Source organism: Chelonoidis abingdonii, chromosome 9, assembly GCF_003597395.2.
Source record: "Chelonoidis abingdonii isolate Lonesome George chromosome 9, CheloAbing_2.0, whole genome shotgun sequence".
NCBI classification, from domain to species: domain Eukaryota; kingdom Metazoa; phylum Chordata; order Testudines; family Testudinidae; genus Chelonoidis; species Chelonoidis abingdonii.
In genome coordinates this window covers 72,410,318-72,430,908 of record NC_133777.1, presented here as the reverse complement: position 1 = coordinate 72,430,908, position 20,591 = coordinate 72,410,318, and the positions used below count along the sequence as shown (strand labels likewise).

The window sequence follows — 20,591 nt, the reverse complement described above, 5'->3', positions numbered from 1 at the left end:
GGGGATGTCCCCCCTCCCCCTGCCTCAGGAGTGGTTGCTTTTGGTGGCTGTCTGAGCTTAAAGACAGCATGCCGACACACTTACTCTCTTCCAATGCACACACTGTCTCTGTCTCCCCACCACACACACACACACATTCCCTGTCACACACTCTCCCCCTTTCCCTCACACACGTCAGTTGAAAAGGAGCTGCCAATCTAATAGGATGCCCATGGAATGATGAGATTGAGAAACCTGCATCGCTTGACACTATACCTGCCCCATGAGGCATTACAAACCCTTCCCAAAACATCCTGCAGCAAGTGGCACAGTGGGATAGCTACTCACAGTGCACTGCTCTCTGTGTCAGTACAAGAGCTGCTAGTGTGGATGCACTCTGTCGACACAAGGAGCAGAATGTGGACATGCAGCAGTGGTTTAATTAAAACTCTTTAATTAAGTAGCATAACTTTTGGAGACAAACATCTGCAGTATAGACATAGCCTAAATGTCTTGGCCACCCTAAATCTTGTAGCTTTCAAAACCCCAAAAGCCTTTAAGCCACTCAGAGATCTATGGGTTCAGTGTGTGGAATTTTGAAATTAAATCTATGGGGCCAAATCCTCAGTGAGGGCGATGACATTGAAGCCACATGGATTTGCACCAGCTGAGGCTCTCTAGCCTAGGACAACCTGAATGACTTTCATTTTTTATTCTAGAAAGCAGAGAAATGTAGCATCAAAGCCACAATCCTTAAACTTCCTTTATTTCCCTCTCACACACTCTGCCAGTGATTCAATTACTAAAAGCACCCATCAGCCATTATGAGAAATCTAATTATCTTACTGTACCAGTTGGGATGACTACTATGTGATATCAAGAACATAATCATCATTTTTTAACAGAATCTGTTCTGGAATTAGACATTTAACAAAGTGGCTGATACAAGCTCCAAAGCATATTTTCCAAAGCCCTAGCATTATTCAATGCCTTAATGATTTCCAATATTTTTTAATAAATATGTTCAACTCAGATGGGTAGTTGACGGCTCATGTTTTTGCAAGCAGTTCAGTCTATACAAATTGGAAATCGCATTGACTCCGGAAGCATAGCCTCAGAAAGCACTATATCTGGAGGTGAAATCACAGCACTGTACTTTTCTGATTGGCTAAAGCCAGGCTGTGACATCCCCCTTGTCTGCCCTCCATCCCCCAGATGCTTTCTTTAGTGATGATTTTTACTGAATGTTACAAGTTTGTGATGAGCCAGAGTCTGATGATACGGACTTCACTAGAGCTAATCATGGAGTTAAGGGACTATTCAAAATCTGGCCCAGTGGCAGCAGAATGGGTAAATTAAGCTTTTGTTGGTACCTCCCCAGCAGAATTTGGGTATTCAAATGGTTTAGGCCTCTCATTCTGCAGACTGGGCCAGCTCCTCAGCTGCTGTAAACTGGCATAGCTGCATTAACTTAAATATCTAGATTTAGCACAATGTCGTCTGAAAGAGACTAACTCCATTGCACCCTGGCAACTGAGATCCATGCTGGAATAGGAACTCCAGTTCGGCTTTCAGCTGCCATACTGATGGTGGTGCTGTTGCTATCGCTCGAGTGCACATTGCCAGACTGACAAAAGTTTGCCATCAGGTCCTCTGTGTTTCAAAGCTAACTCGCCCAACCCAGCTGTCCTGAAGTGGGAAGAGGATATCAAAGAGTGATGTCAGAGCAAAGCATAAGTTCACATGATTCCCATAGATACTCTGGTGTAGTCTTTCAGGTGTTTGTGCTGAAATGTAATTGGAGTAAAAAAAAAAAAAAAAGAGGGAGTACGGAGAAGAAAAAAAGAAAGAAAATGAGTTAGCTGTGGAGATCAGTACCAAGCCTCTTGGTTCTTTGTTCAAGGGCTGACTTGCATCTGTTCAAGTCAGTTTGTTTTATTAATGCTTGCTGGCCTAGAGCTAAGGGAGCGATGTTAAAGATTCAATGTTAGCACAACACTGACATATAGATTTGTTTTCCATGAGAAAGAAATTAACAGTCACGCGTAAGATTGAACCCAGAGCCTTTGGCTTTTCTGTCCGCCCAGTTTAAGGATTGGCTCAGAGGTGGAGAATGATACATCTGGATTTATTGGTCTGTCCAATCAGCCTAGAACAGGGTGGAGAGCTTTGGCATGCAGGTAGGTTGGTTAACATCAAGCCAGTGGCCTTCATGTGGATGAATAATTCTTCTCTCCCTCCTCCCCAAACCTGTCCTTCAGAGAAGAGTTGCTGTAACCTTGATGGCAACCTGGTGATTTAGGGACCAGAGAGCTTCCCTCCTGCGCACACGTACCAGTTAACCATCACCGTGCTGGGAGTCGCCTTGCTGCTGCAATTCATCCTTTTAGTGTTTATCATTTCTCTTGGAAATGTGTATAGGGAGGAGAATCTCCCCTTCAAAGCACTAATGGGCCATTCCTCTTTGTAAAGAGATCTGCACCCTGGGCACCTCCCACCTATCTCCCTGTTCAAAGCCTTAAGACCATGGGTATGGCAACATATTGGGTTACAACTAGGATAGTTTAATAGGATAGGAAACGGTAGGAAAACTACACACACCTTCAACCCTCTCCCTGCCAAACAACATCAACAAATCTCCAAACTTCTGACTCTGAACTATTTCTTTATGTTCATAAAAATGCACTTAACTTTTTTTTTCTTTCACATTTTTGCTTCTGTGCCTGAACTTCCTGGGTCTAGCCAGGGCAGGAACTGAAAGCACTGAAAGGTCATAATTAAGGCTTCTCTGGTGCAATTTCCAGCTGATCAGAAACAGCAAGTCCTGGAAAAACTCATGGAAAAAGCTATCATTGGGAGACTTCATTTCTATATTTGCAGAACCAGTGGCTTAGAGAAACACCAGAATTGTCAGGCACCTGTCCTCTGAACATTGGAAGGGACTATCCATTATTCCCTTAACAACTCACTTCCCTCTCCCCTCCATTGCTTCCAAATCTGAATTATCTATACTCAGGGAGTGAGAAGGGAGAATTTTATACAGATTTGAACATTTGCTTTTCTCTAATGATTTAGGTGGGTGTTGCAATCCCACTGTGACTTTCCTGGGTCGTCAAGTAGTGTAATAAATACATTAGCAAAATAATAAATTCATTATTCTTAAACCACTCCCAATATCCTTGTCTATTTCCCTTCCTGTCCAGAATGTAGCTGTAATCCCACTGCAAGGGGCTTCTAATGGCATCGTAATACACAAGAGTGTTGCTCAAGTCACTGGAACCTCTGAGTTGGAATGGCAGCCTGAATTTATATATACCTTTGGGCAGGGGGAGGACTTTATTTAATATTATATACAATTTAAAAACAGTCATCCCACCAAGTCTTTTTTCTCACTCTTCAATATTTCCTGCCCCACTCACCAGTATACCTGTTATCTTCTTTGTCAACTGATTTTGGTCTGGCCTGTCTCTCTCATTCCTTGTTTGAATTTTTATCCCAATTCATCATCATTCTCATCACCATTTTGACTTTCAAGGCTATTTAACATCCCAACAGGGATGTAATGAGATTTGCAGACACTACTTTCCTGCTGCACCAATGACAGCGACCGGCTAAGAACCCACTCATAAGAAGGATGGAAATGGCCCATTTTTAGAAGACTATCACAAGTGTTTATAAGTAAGAATAAAATGCTTCCCGAGCCCTAATTAACATTAGGGGACAGTGTAGGCCAGGAGTCTGCGTGCTGTCCCTATATTGATAGTGTCCCCAATCTGAACAGTCTCTCCTCCCCTCCAAACGATGAAGCCTCACATGCTCCACACTGATCCAACCGGTGCACCACGCATCCATTTTTAATCTTGCCAACTCAATTACAAACATTACAGGCTGCAATTACCATGGGAACTCCTGAAAAACTAATTAGTACAAGTCCTAACGATGAATTACACCTTTCCTTTGGCTTTATGCAGCAGGAAATCTGTGCTCTGAAAGAGCCCATGCATTGCTTAGCCACAGCAAATAGAATCTTGAGGCAGTTCTGAATGATGTTCCCAGGCCACAGTGTGCTTATCACAGGATGGGCCGCAGTGGGCTGAAAGCCAGGGCACCTGGCTTGCCCAGGGCTCAGCTCAGCATTTTAAGTAGGTGTTGTAAGATGTAAAAAGTCCTGGACAAGTGTCCCACTGGAATGGAGATTCAATGGGAACAGGCAGAGTTCTAACATTGTCATCTAAACCATGGCAATAAACCAGGCTAACAAGATGGGTCTTTGTGCTGGAGACAGCTTGTATCGCTGTCCAGCTGACACTCTCATTCAGTGCTGTGAGGATTTAAACAGTCCTCCTTGGACATATAGATAGATCAGTCTGACCCAGATCCATGGGGAACCAGGGAAATTAAAGGGAAGGAATGGGGTGATCTTAAAAATGAACTCCATTGCTGAGGCCGAACATAAAAGACCATTAGTCAAACCCTAAAAGGTAGAGTTGATTCAGTAACTATCAAGGTCTAATTCTGGCTTGTATTGTATTTCTTTCAGGAGTGTATGTCCTTTAATTAAAGACACTGTTGGATGCAAGTATGTCCACTTACACCCTAACAGAAACTCCATGAAAATGTTAAGAGCCGAAGTCTGCTCTTGGATGGCCACACCCAAGTCTGAAGAATAATTATATTAGATTTAGGTTAAATGTATGTATGACATATATTGTGTCATGGATGTGCCTGGCTCCTTACAGAGTAGATAATGGCCTTGTCCCTGCCATGAGGAGCTTGCAGTATAGGTCAGGACTGGAACGAACGACAGCAGAGAGAAGGCTTGAGGGAATGCAGGAGGATGAGGGCAAAGGCAGTATGATCACGGAGAGGCGATTGCATGCATCTTGAGGCATGCAAAGATGTATTTGTTTGTTGGCACTTCCCCACGGGGAACCATTAACGTAATCATCATCAGTAATGGACCCTACTCTTCCTCCTAGTCTCCCTTCTTGGTCATGGTGTTTAGCCATCATGGTCCAGCTCATGCTTCTTTGAAGGTAGTAGAAAAACTTCCATTTACTCCACTAGTCAGGCCATAGGTGATGGACTGGGAGGAAAAAAAGCTACTTTTGACTCACTAGAGTAATTCCTCTGAAAGTCCTGTCAGACTCAAGGTCAGGGAGCAAATCTAAACGAAAATCACCAAATGAGTAAAAGGGACATCTGCAAGGAGCCAGTTCTCTCCAGCAGTAGACAATAAAATATGTTTTGCTTTTAATCCAGTCAGTTAAAATATGGATGACTGGGTGACCTGCCAGAAAAGTAAAATGTGACTGCAACATCCCTAGAAATGCCCTGGGGAGCTCTCTTTTCCCCTTCTGCCTGCATGTATACATGCAGGTAAAGAGTAATTGTTTGCAGAGCATAGATCAGCTGTCACTTCCTTGTACAATGTGTGGCTGTATTTCATCAACAAGAATGAGAAGTCATATTTTCTTTTGTGGGATTTGGCAGGACAACTGACTTCTGAGGTTTGGTGCCCAGCTGCGATGTGACGAGGGCGGCAGCTTAAAATGAAGGGTGGGAGGCAACTGAAAGAAACAATCCAGAGTAAAATCGAAAAGCCAGAGAATGTTGACTTGAAGGAAAACGATGGCCTTCACCCCCTCCGTGTTAAATCATTGAACGTGCAGAATTCTTTCACGCAACACAAAGCTCCCTTTTCACAGAAAATAAATACGCACGCACACAAAAGCAGAGCTAATTAAGATCAAGCCATATCTCAATAAATATGCAAATTAAAAATCAAAACAAAGAAATTCTATTTATCACATCATAAAGTTGCAAATTGCTGTTGAGGTTCCTGTAGGCTGCAGTAGATGAGGTGACAGGGCTATAGGTTTTTAATTAGTAGGCCAGCTAACAAGTGCATATGTTTTCATTGTAATAGCTGGTGGCTCGCCCTCTGTAGCTATATCACCCCCTTGCTTCCTCTGTACCATGTCAGCATTCAGTGCTATTAATAAACTATATTTGCCTTTGAGTTCCCTAATGTTATGTCATTGGCTTTCCCTTCTGTTTACCTTCCATAACACAATATCATTATTCTTTAGTGAATCTGTCTCTCATCTCTTGCTTTTTCCAGCCCTTAAAAAATATGGGATAGGAAAAAAAAACAGTTCTCGGTGCACTAATATGCATGCCGCCAGGGTTGTTCATTACCATGTCTCACGATTTGCATTCTCTCCTGAGGGAACAGGGCTGTGTGATAGGGAGAGCAGGCACATCCTAATCATTTTTGCCCCTTCATTAGTGGGATTCTAACCTGCTCCCCAGCAGGCTACATGTTACCATCTTTTCGAAGAACCTCTATTCTGCTTGTTTGAACTGATCCATTTGTATTGCTTTGTTTATGGTATAAGACACCTACCATAGATGGTGATTACTCGGATGGAAAATTCTGCATAGCAGAGAGAAGTGAGGGGAATTGGCTGGTTTGGAGACATTAGAACGTAAGAATGGTCGTACTGGGTCGGACCAAAGGTGCATCCAGCCCAGTATCTGTCTACCGACAGTGGCCAATGCCAGATGCCCCAGAAGGAGTGAACTTAACAGGTAATGATCAAGTGGTCTCTCTCCTGCCATCCATCTCCACCCTCTGACAATCAGAGGCTAGGGATACCATTGTTACCCATCCTGGCTAATAGCCATTAATGGACTTAACCTCCATGAATTTATCCAGTTCTCTTTTAAACCCTGTTATAGTCCTGGCCTTCACAACTTCCTCGGCAAGGTGTTCCAGTAGCTGGCAATGTGACAAAGAGCTTTTCAGCTCGTATGTCACAGGTGTGATTATCGCTTGTGTTGGTAGTGATAAGATATTGGTACCATCTAACTGCTATTTGTTAGTGAATTGAGCTGGTGGTAACAGTCCATTTCCTTGTGAACATGTGCACAAATCACCATAGCTATTACCAGAGGTAGTGCTAGTTGTTTGTTGGCTAGCAAAGAAGCCAAGGACTGAATGACCCACAGAGACAGAACACTTCTCAGACCCTCGGAGATGGACTATCCAAGTCTAGGTTGGAACGTATCAGGGGTGGAAGCGTAGGGAAGCTATGACTGCTGCTGTCTTTGCTGTAGTTACTCTGTGGCTAGAGAAGGGGAAATTCAGTCTCCAGGGCTGTCAGTTTGTCTCCTTTCACCTGCACTAAAATTCCCAGGAAATAAAAGCAGGAAGATGTACATTCTGAAGTACCCAGAACTTGCTGTTATCTTTAGGCACTGCTGTTTGGTTACCAACCTGAAGCAACTGCACTAATCTGGGAAAAATTACTTCAAATCAGTACTCATGTAATTGATTGAGAATTTGATCCATTGTCTCCAAGCTCCATTTCCTTGCTAACAAGTCTCCGTGCCCTTATGCACTCATTCTCAGCTGATCTGTGCAACTGGCAGTACCTTCAAGTACCTGACTGACTGGGAAGGACCTGCACATAATAGCATGGAACACCACTCAGAAGCAGTAGCTGGTGCAGAATTCAGAAGCATGCCCACTCGATTGCTTGGGCTGCAAGGAGCATATTATACCAATTATCCCAAAGCTGCACTTTACATTTGTTCCTGGGAGCAAATCAAATCATTGGCATACTTCTCTAAGGCCGTGGGTGCATTGGTTTGATGTGATAGACTGCCTGGCTACTCATATAGGGTCTGATAAAGCATGTGGCAGTCTATGAGAACCTTTCCATTGATTTAAATGGACTTTGGAACAGGCCTGTCTTGCTGCTGCCATTGATAAGTCTCCAGATGTGAGAACCTAGTGCTGTTGTCAAGGCATTATCAATGATAGGTCATCGACTGTGGATCTTGCTTTTATTTTGGATCACCAGAGCCTAAGTCTGTTGACTATGAGAACATGTTATAAGGGCTATCTCTTTACTCAGGTTTTTGCCTGTTTGAGGGTAATTATGGCAAGATCTGGGGTTTCGAACTGGGGCAATGATCTTCACTGTTAGTAATACTCTGCACCATGTGTATACAGATAGTTGTACAGATCCCATAGCCTATATTGATGGGGGCTTTTATCAACTGAAAAAGTGCATACAAATAATAAGGTTACGGAGAAATAGGTCGCAGAATTGGTGAGGGAGGAGTTGTTCTTGGATATACAGGTACTGCAGGTGAGTCTGGGTCTCTTCTGTAGAACACAGGTGGTTGAGTCAGTGTGGGGGCAGCTAAGTTCCATCACTACATCACAAATGACTAAATTCCAGTGTATCCAAGAAACTTATCGAAACTGGATAAATAATATTCAGAGTCTTTTTTTCTTTTCTTTTTTAAAATTTCTTTATTTCTTTATTTTGACAATCACAAAGAAGCAGCAGCATAGTTTAAAAATGAAAAAGTCTGATTTCCCCGGAGTTTTACTCTTTTTTGAATACTGTCATGGTAGACTGAGTAATTTGTGCCATTCCTGTGTACTTAAAAAAAAAAAAAGTCAAAGTCCTCTGGCCATCCTCTGCACAGAAAGCTGAGATGATTTTTAAGTCGTGTGTAACAATTGTTCTGGGGGGTTTTCCACATCACATGCACGCTTTCATTTTTGAGTTCCTTCTGACCCAGATTTCAGGGAAGGTTGAAGGGAAGCCAGAAACTACAGAAGTGCATAGTTTTTCATTTAGTTATTTTTAGGCTACACAGACCTATTAAGCACGTGGAGAATCTCTATACAGTACAACTCTGAAGTGAGCGAAGTCAAAGATCAGCAGGAGAAGGAGTGGACACTGCTAGATAGTGTTTGTTTCTGTTTGCAAAGCAGCCCATACATGATTAAGATCTGGAGGCTCAAAGTGAGGAAAATCATACATTTTTCTGGAGTGCAGAGCAGTGAGAAAAGAGATCCATACACCCAACAGCAACCCTCTAAACCTTCAGCATGTTCTAAAACCTCAGATGCCGGAACTGATGAGACGGCTGAGAGCTGGAAAAGTATTGTGGTAACTGACATGCAAATGAGCAGAGCACACATTAAAGCTATGTATTGTCCATCTGCCAAGCCATTCATTGCTCCCAGCCTGGGACAGATTAGAAGCACTGACCTAGTGTGGAAGATTGTTATTCCTTTCCCAATCCCCCAAAGCAATCCACTCTCCTACCCTGAGTCAGATCAAAACCAATGACCTAGAAGTAAATGATTGTGTCCCAGTTCCCCTGATTCATCCAGTCTCTTGACCTGGGCTGGCTTGAAACTGCTGACCTAGAGATGAAGGACTGTATCCTGTTTTCTAACCCCCACAAGCCAGCCAGCCCTCTTTCCAGAAATAAGGCCAGATTGAATTCAATGGGAAAGGCTTTCTCTCCCCCCAGCCATCTGTCTAGTGGTTACAATTCATTCAGAAATATTTCATTCAGATATTTTAAATACAGAACATATGAAATGAGCTTTGTGAATTCAAGTGTACAAATAGAACAGTTGTGACCATTCTTGAATGCAAATTGCTAAGTAAGCCTATGGGGATCTTGAGGGAGCCTCAGTTGGTGTGACACATACTTGCAGAGAGCCAGAAGATGTAAGTGACACCAACTTAGACTGTCTGTGGATTCCATTAGACTGACCTCTGAATTTGGCCCTGCCTCACGAAGACTGGTTGCAAAAAAAGATCTGTCCCTTTTGAAATGACAGAGCTTCAGATGCTGCAACCCTCCTTGTTCTTGGCATACCTGTGGTCAATGTCCCTAGAGCTTTTACTTTCTGCTTACTCCTCCTCTTCCACATAATACTCACCTTTACACAGAGCACCATACAAGGATGTCACAGCACTTTAACCCACATAGGTTATTAGATCTCACACGAAATATGGAACAAACAGGATGGGGATGATGGTTAAACCAACAACCTCTTTGTAACTGGATACCATCTTTTCTCCCCTGTACCTTAAGAAGGTTTACTTAACCTTGTAAGCTCCTCAAGGCAGGCACTATACTATCTGTCTGCAAAGCACTGGGCATGCCTACAGTGCAGTATAAACAATGATAACAATAATGTGTCTCTCCGAAGAGGTCCGTAAATATCATTCTCTTCATTTTACTGATGGGAGAACAGAACAAAGAAGTGATATGGCTTGCCTGATGCCACACTGGCAAAGTCAGGAATAGAACGCAGGAGTCCTGACTCCTAGCCTCATGCTCTAACTGCTAGACAATACCACCTCACTTTGTTGACATTCTGTCTCTCTCACGATTCCTTGGCAGGAGCAGCAGCACCAACAGCCTGGAGATTGACGATGAACCTCCTTGTGGGGAAGATGTCGATTACAATACTGACAGCTGCTCTGACCAGGAAGGGGACTTCTCTGAGCTAGACGAAGAGATCCAGGAAATCTCCCTGAGGGCAGAAGGAGAGGTGGAAGAGGAGGGGGCCAGCGAAGGACAGACATGCAGCTCCAGCGTTCTTGGAGGGTTTTACATTTCCAGCAACCAAACAACCAAGAGCAAAGCTCTCCCGCTACAATCAACATCACTTGGCGTGTTTGCTGAGTTTGAAAGCAGCCCTGCGTGAACAGAGCTTTGACTTACCAAGCAATAAGCAAATGGGTCACTGCTCCTCTTTACCCGTTTGCTGGCTTCAGCTTTGTTCCCAGATGTGTTGCCCCAGTTCTGCATGGAAAACTGACTTTATGTTTATGGAAAATATGTATACAGAGAGGGAGGGGTGAGCAGTCACTTGTCCATATGGTGCAATGTGAAGATTTAGGGCATTCTTATACATTGTCACCAGTGCAATCACTTTCTCTAATTTAGTTGTCTGTAGCTTCATGTAGATTGTCATGATGGTTGGTCTTTTGAGTGCCTAAGGTATGGGATAAGACTCCTTCACTCCATTTCCTTCCCTTACTGTCATGACTTAGAAAATCTCAGAAAAAGATCTTTTTCTGAAGATTTTTGGCCAGAGTTGAGATATTTGTTTCATTGTATTGCTCCAAGTTTTTGCTGCATGTATCTGAATTCTGATTTTTGATAAAAGGATGGCTCACAAGAATGGACACAAAGGAAGTAAAATGTGTCCCTTGTTCCACGCCGCTTCCCACAGCCCCCATTGGCCTGGAACGGCAAACCATGGCCAGTAGGAGCCGCCATCGGCTGAACCTGTGGACCCGGCAGGTAAACAAATCGGCCCAGTCCGCCAAGAGTTTTCCCTACACAAGCAGCAGCCCCAGTTTGAGAACCACTCTATTATGGTAATGCCAAGGAGCCCTGGTGGATGACCAGGATTGCATTGCACTAGGTGCTGTACAAACACACCACACAAAGACAGTCCATGTCCCAGGGAGATTATAGTCAGACTCACTGTTAGAGTGGATCAGAAAATGAAAAGATGGTTTCCTAAATAAAAAAAAGGAATCCTTTTCATTTTGAAGGGTTCAAACTTGACCCATTTTTTAATCAGATGGCTAGTGATACCAAAAAAGTAAATGGTCATCAGGAGTCAGAAAACATGTGTAACCATTTCATGAAAAACAAACAAAAAATTCCATTAAAAATTAATTCTGGCAAAATAAATTGTTCTAAAATTTGTGATCAGTTGTGCTAGTTCTGTGTGTCTTTGTAGGCCTTATGCAGATGCCTAACCAATTTGGAGTCTTCAAGAAGGCCAGGGGATTCTGCCTGATGGCTAATTGGTGAGGAAATGGTAATAAGACCACAGATAGATGGGCTGGAGACAGACCTTGTGTATTGCTGAGTTCCATCTCTGGCTCAACATGGTCTCTTGCAGTCCCAAGAACAGGACATAGCTCAGTTCTCCTAGTATTGCCTGCAAAGGCAGAGGCTTATTTTGTAGAGATTCCTCATTTATTATAGAAGAAATGAGGAAAAGCACGATGTGGCCCTGACTCTGTGATCCTAACTCTTTGCTACGCATTAGAATTCACTGTTCACCTCTGCGCCCCGGGCTTTCAGAGACAAGGATCGCCATTTCTTCCTGTGTCACAGAAACATTTAATATATAATGAAGTAATAATAAAAAAAGGAAAAATCGGTAACAGTACAAGAGTACCACAGGCAATGAATGTGCAGCTCCTGCTCTCGCTAACGTTTCTCAGGTCACAGGCAACACAGTAAACTGCAAAGTGTGAGGTACGGGATACAAGATGGGATATATTATTAATTAATTATTATTTATCATTATTATATTATTTATTATAACTGATTGTCAGGCAGCTTCAGTCAGTGGCAGCCAAATAGATGAAGAGTCTCAGACTTTGCTAATGGAATCTTCCTCCTTTATAAAAATGTAATGGAGGAAAATTAACCACTATAAAACCATCCGAGGATAAGAGTAATAGTTAGCACTTTTCCAGCATCTTTCATTCAAAGATTTCCAGGCTTTAACAGCCCTTCATGAATTAAGCCTCACAACACCCTTTGGGAGGTAGCTAAGCACTGTATGAACTGGCTGGTGTTCATCTGCATTGCTCCCTCCAGTGTGTGTCACAGGCTCTACACTGCTGATGGAGATTCTCCTTAAGTTCAACTGGCACAAGCCTGTGCTGGTCCAAGAGGCTCTGAGTCCTATCCCTGCTATCTCTGTGAAGTTCCAAATGGTCGCATGGTATGTAGCAGAGTAACTACCAATGCATCTTGTGTTGCCAGTGATTTCTTTTTTTTTTGGCATGGCTAAAAGCACCACCTGGAACCATATTCAATATGTTGCCAGCAAAGAAACTTCCCTGTATGTGCTGAGGCGATTTTACAGTACGTTGCTGAATGACTTTCTGCCATGTGATCTGGACCTTGACCTTATGGGAGTTGACTGTTTGGATTGAAGTCAGAAACACAGCTCCTTTCTAATCTGCTGGGGTTCCAGCATCCAGGTTTCTAAAGTTACAGCCAGCACACAACATCTCTGCAAGTCTCAATCTCTTGTTCTAATGCAGCTCAAAAAACAGGCTGCGTGGGTCCTCAGAAGATGAGCTTCTTAGACAGAGCTAATTCATTAGTTATGATGTCTGCTATCACTGTACAGATGTCCTGTTCTGCTTGCTTCAGCATGCAGCTTCTTGCACATAATACTGATTTTTGATAAAAGGATGGCTCACAAGAATGGACACAAAGGAAGTAAAACACGTGTTCACATTATAATGGGATGTATAACATTGATTCAGAGCTTATTAATAAGAAAGATATGAGTACAGTTAACCTCAAAATCCAATGGTCATATGCATGACAAAGCATGCACTTTGTAGCACACACAACGTGCCATGCACACACTTCAGTACAAACACACAGTACAACCCATACCACAGCATGTTCAGCAAAGCTACAGCACAACTCCACAATACAATGCAAAGATGCCACAGTACAGCCCCCCAACACAACACACACACCCCTACGCACATACTATCAGCTTATACTTCATTATGGACACACACCACATACACACACTTTCTGCAGCGCAGAATATGTACCACTGCACATTGCAATGTACTGAAGCATCAGGACTTGTCAGTTGTGTGGGTTTCTAATGGAAGGGAGAAATCCTTCTGCATCACAACATTTTCAGCATTCTTGATAATCTGACACTGTTAATTTCGTGAAGTAAACACTGTGGGCCAGATTCATTCCTGAAACAACTCTATTAAAATCAGTTGAGTTACACCAAGGATGAATTCTTCTCTTGTGGGCTAAATTCTGCTCTCAGTTACACTCATACATTCTGTTCCCATGCCATTGACTTCAGTGGACTTGCCCAGAGGTAAAATGAGGCAGAATATGGCCCCTCACACAGCTATAGAGCCAGATAACTAGAAGCAGCCCAGAGGTGCTGGAACTAGAGGTGTGGGGGGTGCTGCAACACCCCCTGGCTTGAAGTGGTTTCTATTATATACAGGGTTTACAGTTTAGTTCAATGGCTCTCAGCACCCCCATTGTAAAAATTGTTCCAGCACCCCTAAAGCAGCCTCATTCTGTGCTCAGCATTATGCAGAGGCCCATAGTAGGGGAGGCAGTTTTGCCAGTGCATCTGATGTCACTTAAATGTCTGACTATCGCAGAGCACCAGCAAAGCTGAGAGCGACTTGTCTCAAGTATATCAGTTGCCCCTGGAACATTGTGGGCACAAAAACAAAAGCTGGGCTGAGGCTTCTTTCCAATTCCTTCTCGCGTGCCGAGCAAATGAGGAATTGTCAGTACGTGGTTAGACATCGGTGGCAGATGATGAGCAGGAAACGAGATGAGAATAAAGCACCACAAGAGTGTGTGGCATTTTGTTGGCAGGAAGTGATGTCAGAAGGCATGGCAAGTCGGTCTCGTGACTAATCAGCAGGGAATGGCTCCTGAAAGCCTTCCACAAAAAAGCACGGCCCTTTCTGCTACTTTCCCCTCTCATGCACAGCTCCAGCTTTTGACTTTCACAGGAACCTGTTACTCCTTAACTTAGCTAGCCTCTAGAGGTCAGGAGAGGCCCTCCATTGCAGCTTAGCCAGCACACTCCCTGTTATTAACATTCTCCCTGAGTCATGGTAATTAAGCGCTACTAGGCTCCACACAGAGGAACGGAAATGCATTGACTTTAATAAAACAGAGTGTAAAACAACTTTAGATTAACTCCAGCCTTGTTTATTCTCGCACACTTGTGATTCTGCTGGGGTATTTCTCCAGTGAATGGGACTGTTGTTCGCCGCGCTGAGTCGCTTCACCTCATTCTAGCCCAGGGAGCGCCGTCGGAAGGGCCTTGTCTCACGGTGGCTGGCTCTTACCAAGAATTTTAAAGCAACCAGAAAAGAAAGGGAGGAGTGGAAAGTCTCCCAGCCGCCCGAGGTTTTCATTCCTCAAGAGTCAGCAAAACTGTCAGATAGAGAGAGATGCAAGCCAAATATTTCCATAACAGCCAGAAGAGAGGGAGAACAGGAAGCGAGCAGATAGCCCCATTAATACACTCTTTTGTGCCCCTGCCAAGAGTGTATTAACATCTTCTACTGACTTTCTTTGTCTCGCAGCCACTTTCAACGGCCCCCTCTACCCCGACACGAAGCAGTCAAAAGATGCAGCGTGGAGCAGCTCTCATACTGGACCCTCTGTTTCCGCCAGCCTCCCCTTTCTCCACAATGAATTTTGCACTTCTGCGATGATACTGCTGACGCCCTGCCAGAGCCTGGGGAAATAAAATAAAATAAAATAAAATTAAAATAAAAAGCACCTCTGAAGTCAGGGCTAAAAATAAATAATTAAACAATCAAAATAAAAAGAATCAAGTCAGCGAGCTAAAGGAGGAAATCAAATCTAATACGTTCTATCTGCAGTTTGTTACTGGGCTTCCGGGCTGCTTCGTCCCCTGCTTTTAAAGCACTCTGGAAAATAACAATTATAATAAGAAAAAAATGACAGTGTGTTATTTATGAAGTGAGCGGGCAAGGAGCTGAGCAGCGAGAGAGAGAGAAGACAGCAGTTCCTGGCCCCCACTGCCTTCTCATAGCTGGCACAGGGCACAGGACACAGACACAGAGATTCTGGGCTCTATTTCCTGTTCTCTCTGTCCTTGAGCAAGGCCCTTCCCACCCTCTGACTCAGAGAGAGGCCAGCCAGCCCCTGGTTAGGATGCTAACTTGGGACTTGGAAGGTGCGGGTCCCACTCCCTTGGGCAACTGACTGAAGCTCTCTGTGCCTCAGTTCCTCATCTGCAAAATGGGGATAATAATAGCACTGCACAGGGATGCAAATGATTTTGTGTTTCAAGACTCGAATGCTTTGAGATCCTTGGACGAAAGGTGCTAGAAAAGGCTAAAATACTGGTGCTTATGAAGTAGCATGGCTGTTGCTTTTAAATAGATATGAGTCAGTCGTCAGTTTAACAGTACATGTTGACAGTGTTCAGTGACTGTGAGGGTTTGGTTGTTTTAAATAGCAAAGAGTAATTTTTAAAATCTCCCACCCAGGCTGGTATCTATCAGCTAGGCCTCTCCTGAGGCCAAATCCTGCACCACTCAAGCCAATGGAAGTTTAAAGCTGCTTTGAGTGAGAGCAGAATCAGACTCCTGATGTTCAGACTCCTGGCTTTGGTGGTGATCTGCCAGACAAACAGGTTTCAACAGAGCTGAGACGCAGATGGGTAGATGAGGTCTGCAGCAGGAGAGGAGATGCAAAGTTTGGAGTGTTAGAAATATTGCATGAATAATAGAGGGGGAAATGAAGAAGGGAAGGATGTGAGGGGTTAAAGGAAGGGAAATGCCAGGGGGAAAGGTGTCAGAATAGAGGAAGGAGGGGGAAGATTGGGTAAAAGGAGGGGACAGCGAGGCAACTGAAGAGAAGGGAGAGCAATGGAAGGAGAGGAGAGGATCTGGAGCAGGGACGAGGAGAGCAGCAGAGAAGGGAACTGGAGGACTGCTGTTTGCACAGCCTCTTTGTCCCCTAGACTTGTATCAGGATTAACACTGGCAAGAAACAACCCACCTTGCTGTAGAACGAATCTGCCACTGTCCTCCCTCCCACATAAAAGGCAGTGGAGTCAGTGGCCATGCTGCGTTGTGTGTTCAATGTTGTATGGTGTGAATGCTTTGTGATAGTTAAACCTGTATCATCTCAGGGCTTTGTTTTCCTTTCTAGGGACTCCATTCTGAACCGGGTTCTGGGAGATGCACAACATATTATTGTTGATGCAGTAGTTTGAGGCTACGGGGCTTTGCTTTGTTTTGTTGTTTTACAGAAAGAGAAAGAAAGAAAGAACTCATCTCTAGTATGACATCTGTGTCAATATGTTGGCACCATGAACTTCATTAGCTGGTGAATTAGCTGGCAATAGTCCATCCAATGGCAGTGAGGGGAAAAATCTAGTATGAAATAGCCCTCATGCATTGTACCTTATGCCCAACCAATAATTCCAGGTGCCAGTGATTTGTAAGAGTGAACTATTGCTCCCATTGGCTAACCGAGCTCTGGGCACCAAGATCTGGCCTGTAGTGCATTCATTGGCTGCCAGAATTGTCACCACTCTGATCTTGTACACCCTAACAAAAGACTGAGTTGCATGATTATCCATGTGTGGTCTAGTGAGTCAGCTAGAGGACTGCAACTCAGGATACCTAGGTTCTATTCCTTACTTTGCCCAAGATTTTCTACGTGGCATTGGACAAGTCACTTACCTTCTCTGTGTCTCTATTCCCCCATCTGTAAAATGGAGATAATATTACCTGCCTCATGGGGGGAGATACTGTGGGACTTAAATCATTAATGTTTATAAAGGGATTTGAGATCCATGGAGGATACGGGCAAGGGATATTATTGATTATTATGTGGGCTGACAATGTGCTCATCACTGTACATACAAAGAGAAAGATGCAGTCCTTGCCCCAAGGAGCTCATAAATGTGCATCTACCACCAGTGCAGCTTAGAAAAATATTTGGCTTTTTTGCTCTGATCACGATTACCTAATTCAGATTCTCCTGTTCACTCTCTCTCCCCTTTGACTCCAAGTTTAAGCACTTCATCCTCCCCTACAAGGCTCTCTGCATACCTTACTCCACCCCCATCTCCACCTGTTCTCTCCCCCACACACTTACACCTTGCCTCTCCCTTTGCATCATCTTATTTTCATCACTGTGCTTCATTCCGTGCTACTCTGGAACTCCCTCAGGCTCATCCTGTGCAATGTATCCACCAACTCGTCCTTCAGATTCCACCTTGTAGCACACATCAGCCATGAGGCTTCCAGTCAGAACCGTGGTTTTTTATTTATTTAAAGCATTTAAGAAAAAACCCCACCAACATGGTGTGATAAAGCCACTCTCTAGGCGTGCAGTACTTTGTGGCTCTCTACTATGCTGGCTGGCTTAGAGAAAAATCCTCATCGGGCAGGGCCCATGTCTCCTCCATATTCTGTACAGCACTGAGCATACTCACCTAGTTCTCAGTGATCAGGGCGTGCAGCAGAGCCAGTCTGCTGTGCTGGCCTGCAGCAGGCTACCTGAATGCCTGCATCACCTGATTAGTCAGGAAGGGCAGCTCCTGGCTGTTAGCCCAGCAGCACCATCCTTCTAGCTGCTCAGTGCATTCCTGCGTGCAGCTGTGATCTCCTCTGTTCCTACTGCTCCTCTCCTGCACCAGCCCTGCTCCTAGTCCTGTTTGTGCCTTGTTCCTCAAGCTTCTTCCTCCTCAGTGCTTGCTACGACAACTTGCTCCTGGCTCCGGTTTCCTCACCCAGACTCTGGATCTGACCCTTGGTATGACTACTTGTTTCTCACTTATTGCCTGGCTATCACTTCCTTGTTCTGACTCTGAGTCCTGGTTCCTGACTCTAGTTGTGGCCTTAGGATTGGATCTACTTCCCAGCATCTGCTTTAATTGCTAGGTCTGATTCCTGCTCTGACCACAGCTTGGTCTCTGCTGCAGGGAGAGGGTTACATGTGATTGTGCTGCAGTTTGGTTAATGTTTTTAAGGGATTATCTTTCTAGTTGTTTATTTTTGAAAGGCTTTATGGAAAAAGTGAGTTTTCACAAGGGAATGAATGAATGAATAATGGACTGCATGGAAAAAGGTGCAAAAACTCATGTGAAGAGGAGGAAGTCGAGTTGGCTGGCAGAAAGCAGCAGCCCAGAACACTGTGGCCAGCTGTGCTGAGCACCTGGACAACTAAAGTTGGATGGAAAATGGGGGCAGGTTGGGCAGAAATGTTTGACTTTTTGTTGAGAAACCAAAAACCCAATTTGGGGGTAGGTGGGAAAAAACTACTCAAAGCTCCACAGTTATTGGATTTCAGCCAAACATATTCAATATGAGATTTTTTTGGTTTTTCAATAAAAAAGTCAAACATTGTTTTAGGAAATCAGACACTATCTGCAAAACCTTTTGCTTTCCAAACTCCCGCTTTTCTGTCAAAAAAACATTTTGACAGAAAATTTTCAACCAGCCCCATTTGGAGCTCTGCAAATGTACCTCAATCCTGACTCACAGTGCTCTCTGCTGTTCCAGTTCTGGACCTCCATGAAGCTATGCCAATGCTGTCATAAATGGATAGGTAAGGTAAGGGTTAAGTTTCTTTTACCTGAAAAGGGTAACCGAACACCTGACCAGAGGACCAATCAGAGAACTGGATTGTTTAAAGTCAGGGGTGGGAATAGGCAGGGGCAGGCTGAATTTGGGGATACCGGGGTCTTGTTGTTTTTTCTTAGCTATGAGGAACAAGTCTTCTCTTCTAATCTCTCCTAATACTGTCTTCTAAACATCTGTAGTACCCAGGAACCGCAAAGTAATTCAGCTATGAGGTCTTGGGGTGTATTATTCTGTATGTATTTTTGTGCTGGTTAATTGGCTACTTTTAAATCAGACTGTTCTTTTATATTTTCTTAAGCAAGAGCCTGTATTGAGTTCTTAATGCAAGATGATTGTTTTATATTTTCTTCTTTTTTCTATAAAGTTTCTTGTTAACTTTGGAAGAGTTTTTTTCCTAGGGAGGCAAAGGAAAGCCAGTGCTGTGTTGGCTATTTTCCTATGGGTCCAGGGAAGAGCAGACTACGGGGAAGAGACGAAGAATTCTCTCTGTTTCTGGTGTTACAGTTTTTCCCATTCTGGAGCAAGGGGGGTGGCAGAGCCCAGCTGTGGGTATTTGCATCTCCATTGTCCTGAGGGAAGCAGAAAGCTGGTTTGGGTCACACAGGTTAGCCGCGAGGCAGCCGATAAGGAGGGGGAAGGGGTTATTTCCCTGCTTTAGCATCCAAGGGATTGGGAATCTGGGGTCCACCAAGGGAGGTTGGGGACACCAGAGGGAGGAAAGGGGGGATCAGGCCCATAGATTAATTCTGATCTGGTGGCAGCGAGAATATCCAGCGGTAGTGAGCTTGGGGGGTTCGGGAAGCCAATTGGACAAAGTCCAGGTTGGACAGGACCGACTGTTGGACACAAAGTCCAGGCTTGGGACTGGACGGCTAGATTACCACAAATGCATTTCAGTCCTGATCTATCATGGATCCTGTCATTTCCAGTCCAGCTTCACATCCATGCATTTCCAATCAGACCTTAGTCGACCTGTAACATCACTGTCTGCTGTTCCAGTCTTGTACCTCTCCAGATCACAGTCTGCCAAATATATTAATTTGACTGGTGATTTTGGGAGGTGGACAAATATCCCTCCTGGGACTAGGATGAGATCACCAAATGCTATTCACTGGAAGCTGGAGCCGGTTTGAAGCCAGCAGCCTCTAAGAGGTGAGAGTGCACCGAGCCACGATGCCAGCTGGCCTGCCTGCTCTAGTTGCAAGGAGCCGCTTTGTACTCTGGCTTTACTGATGCGGAGAGAACATTTTGAACCGTCTAAGCCTTGTAACCTTGTATCTCTGGCACACGAGCTGCAGCAGCAGCAGCACGCTGCCGAACATAACAACAAAAGGAAAAGATGGAATTAAATAATAATTTAAAATTAGGGTTCTCATTCAGCGCAAGGGGCTTTAGTAACATTATTTCCAGAGCTGTTGAAACATTTGGAGAATAATGGATTCAACACCTTTGTTCGAGTCTATGGCTGAACAAAGTATTTGCCAGTAATTTTATTCATGATTTGTCCAGCTCTAGTTACTTCCTCTAATGCGCATGACTAAAGAACATTAGTAGATCCTGCACTCACACTCAGATGTAGAGGATCCA

The 20,591-nt window shown here is 44.1% G+C and overlaps 1 protein-coding gene across 1 annotated transcript in view; it reads left to right on the top strand.

The window, feature by feature from the left end:
• AGBL1 (AGBL carboxypeptidase 1) overlaps positions 1-11,505 on the top strand; it is a 377,222-nt gene extending 365,717 nt beyond the window's left edge. The window contains exon 23 of the mRNA XM_032806521.2: positions 10,213-11,505. Within this exon, the coding sequence (XP_032662412.1) occupies positions 10,213-10,519 (307 nt within the window). The 3' untranslated portion in view covers positions 10,520-11,505. The remainder of the gene's footprint in view (positions 1-10,212) is intronic.
• Positions 11,506-20,591: the final 9,086 nt, after the last annotated feature.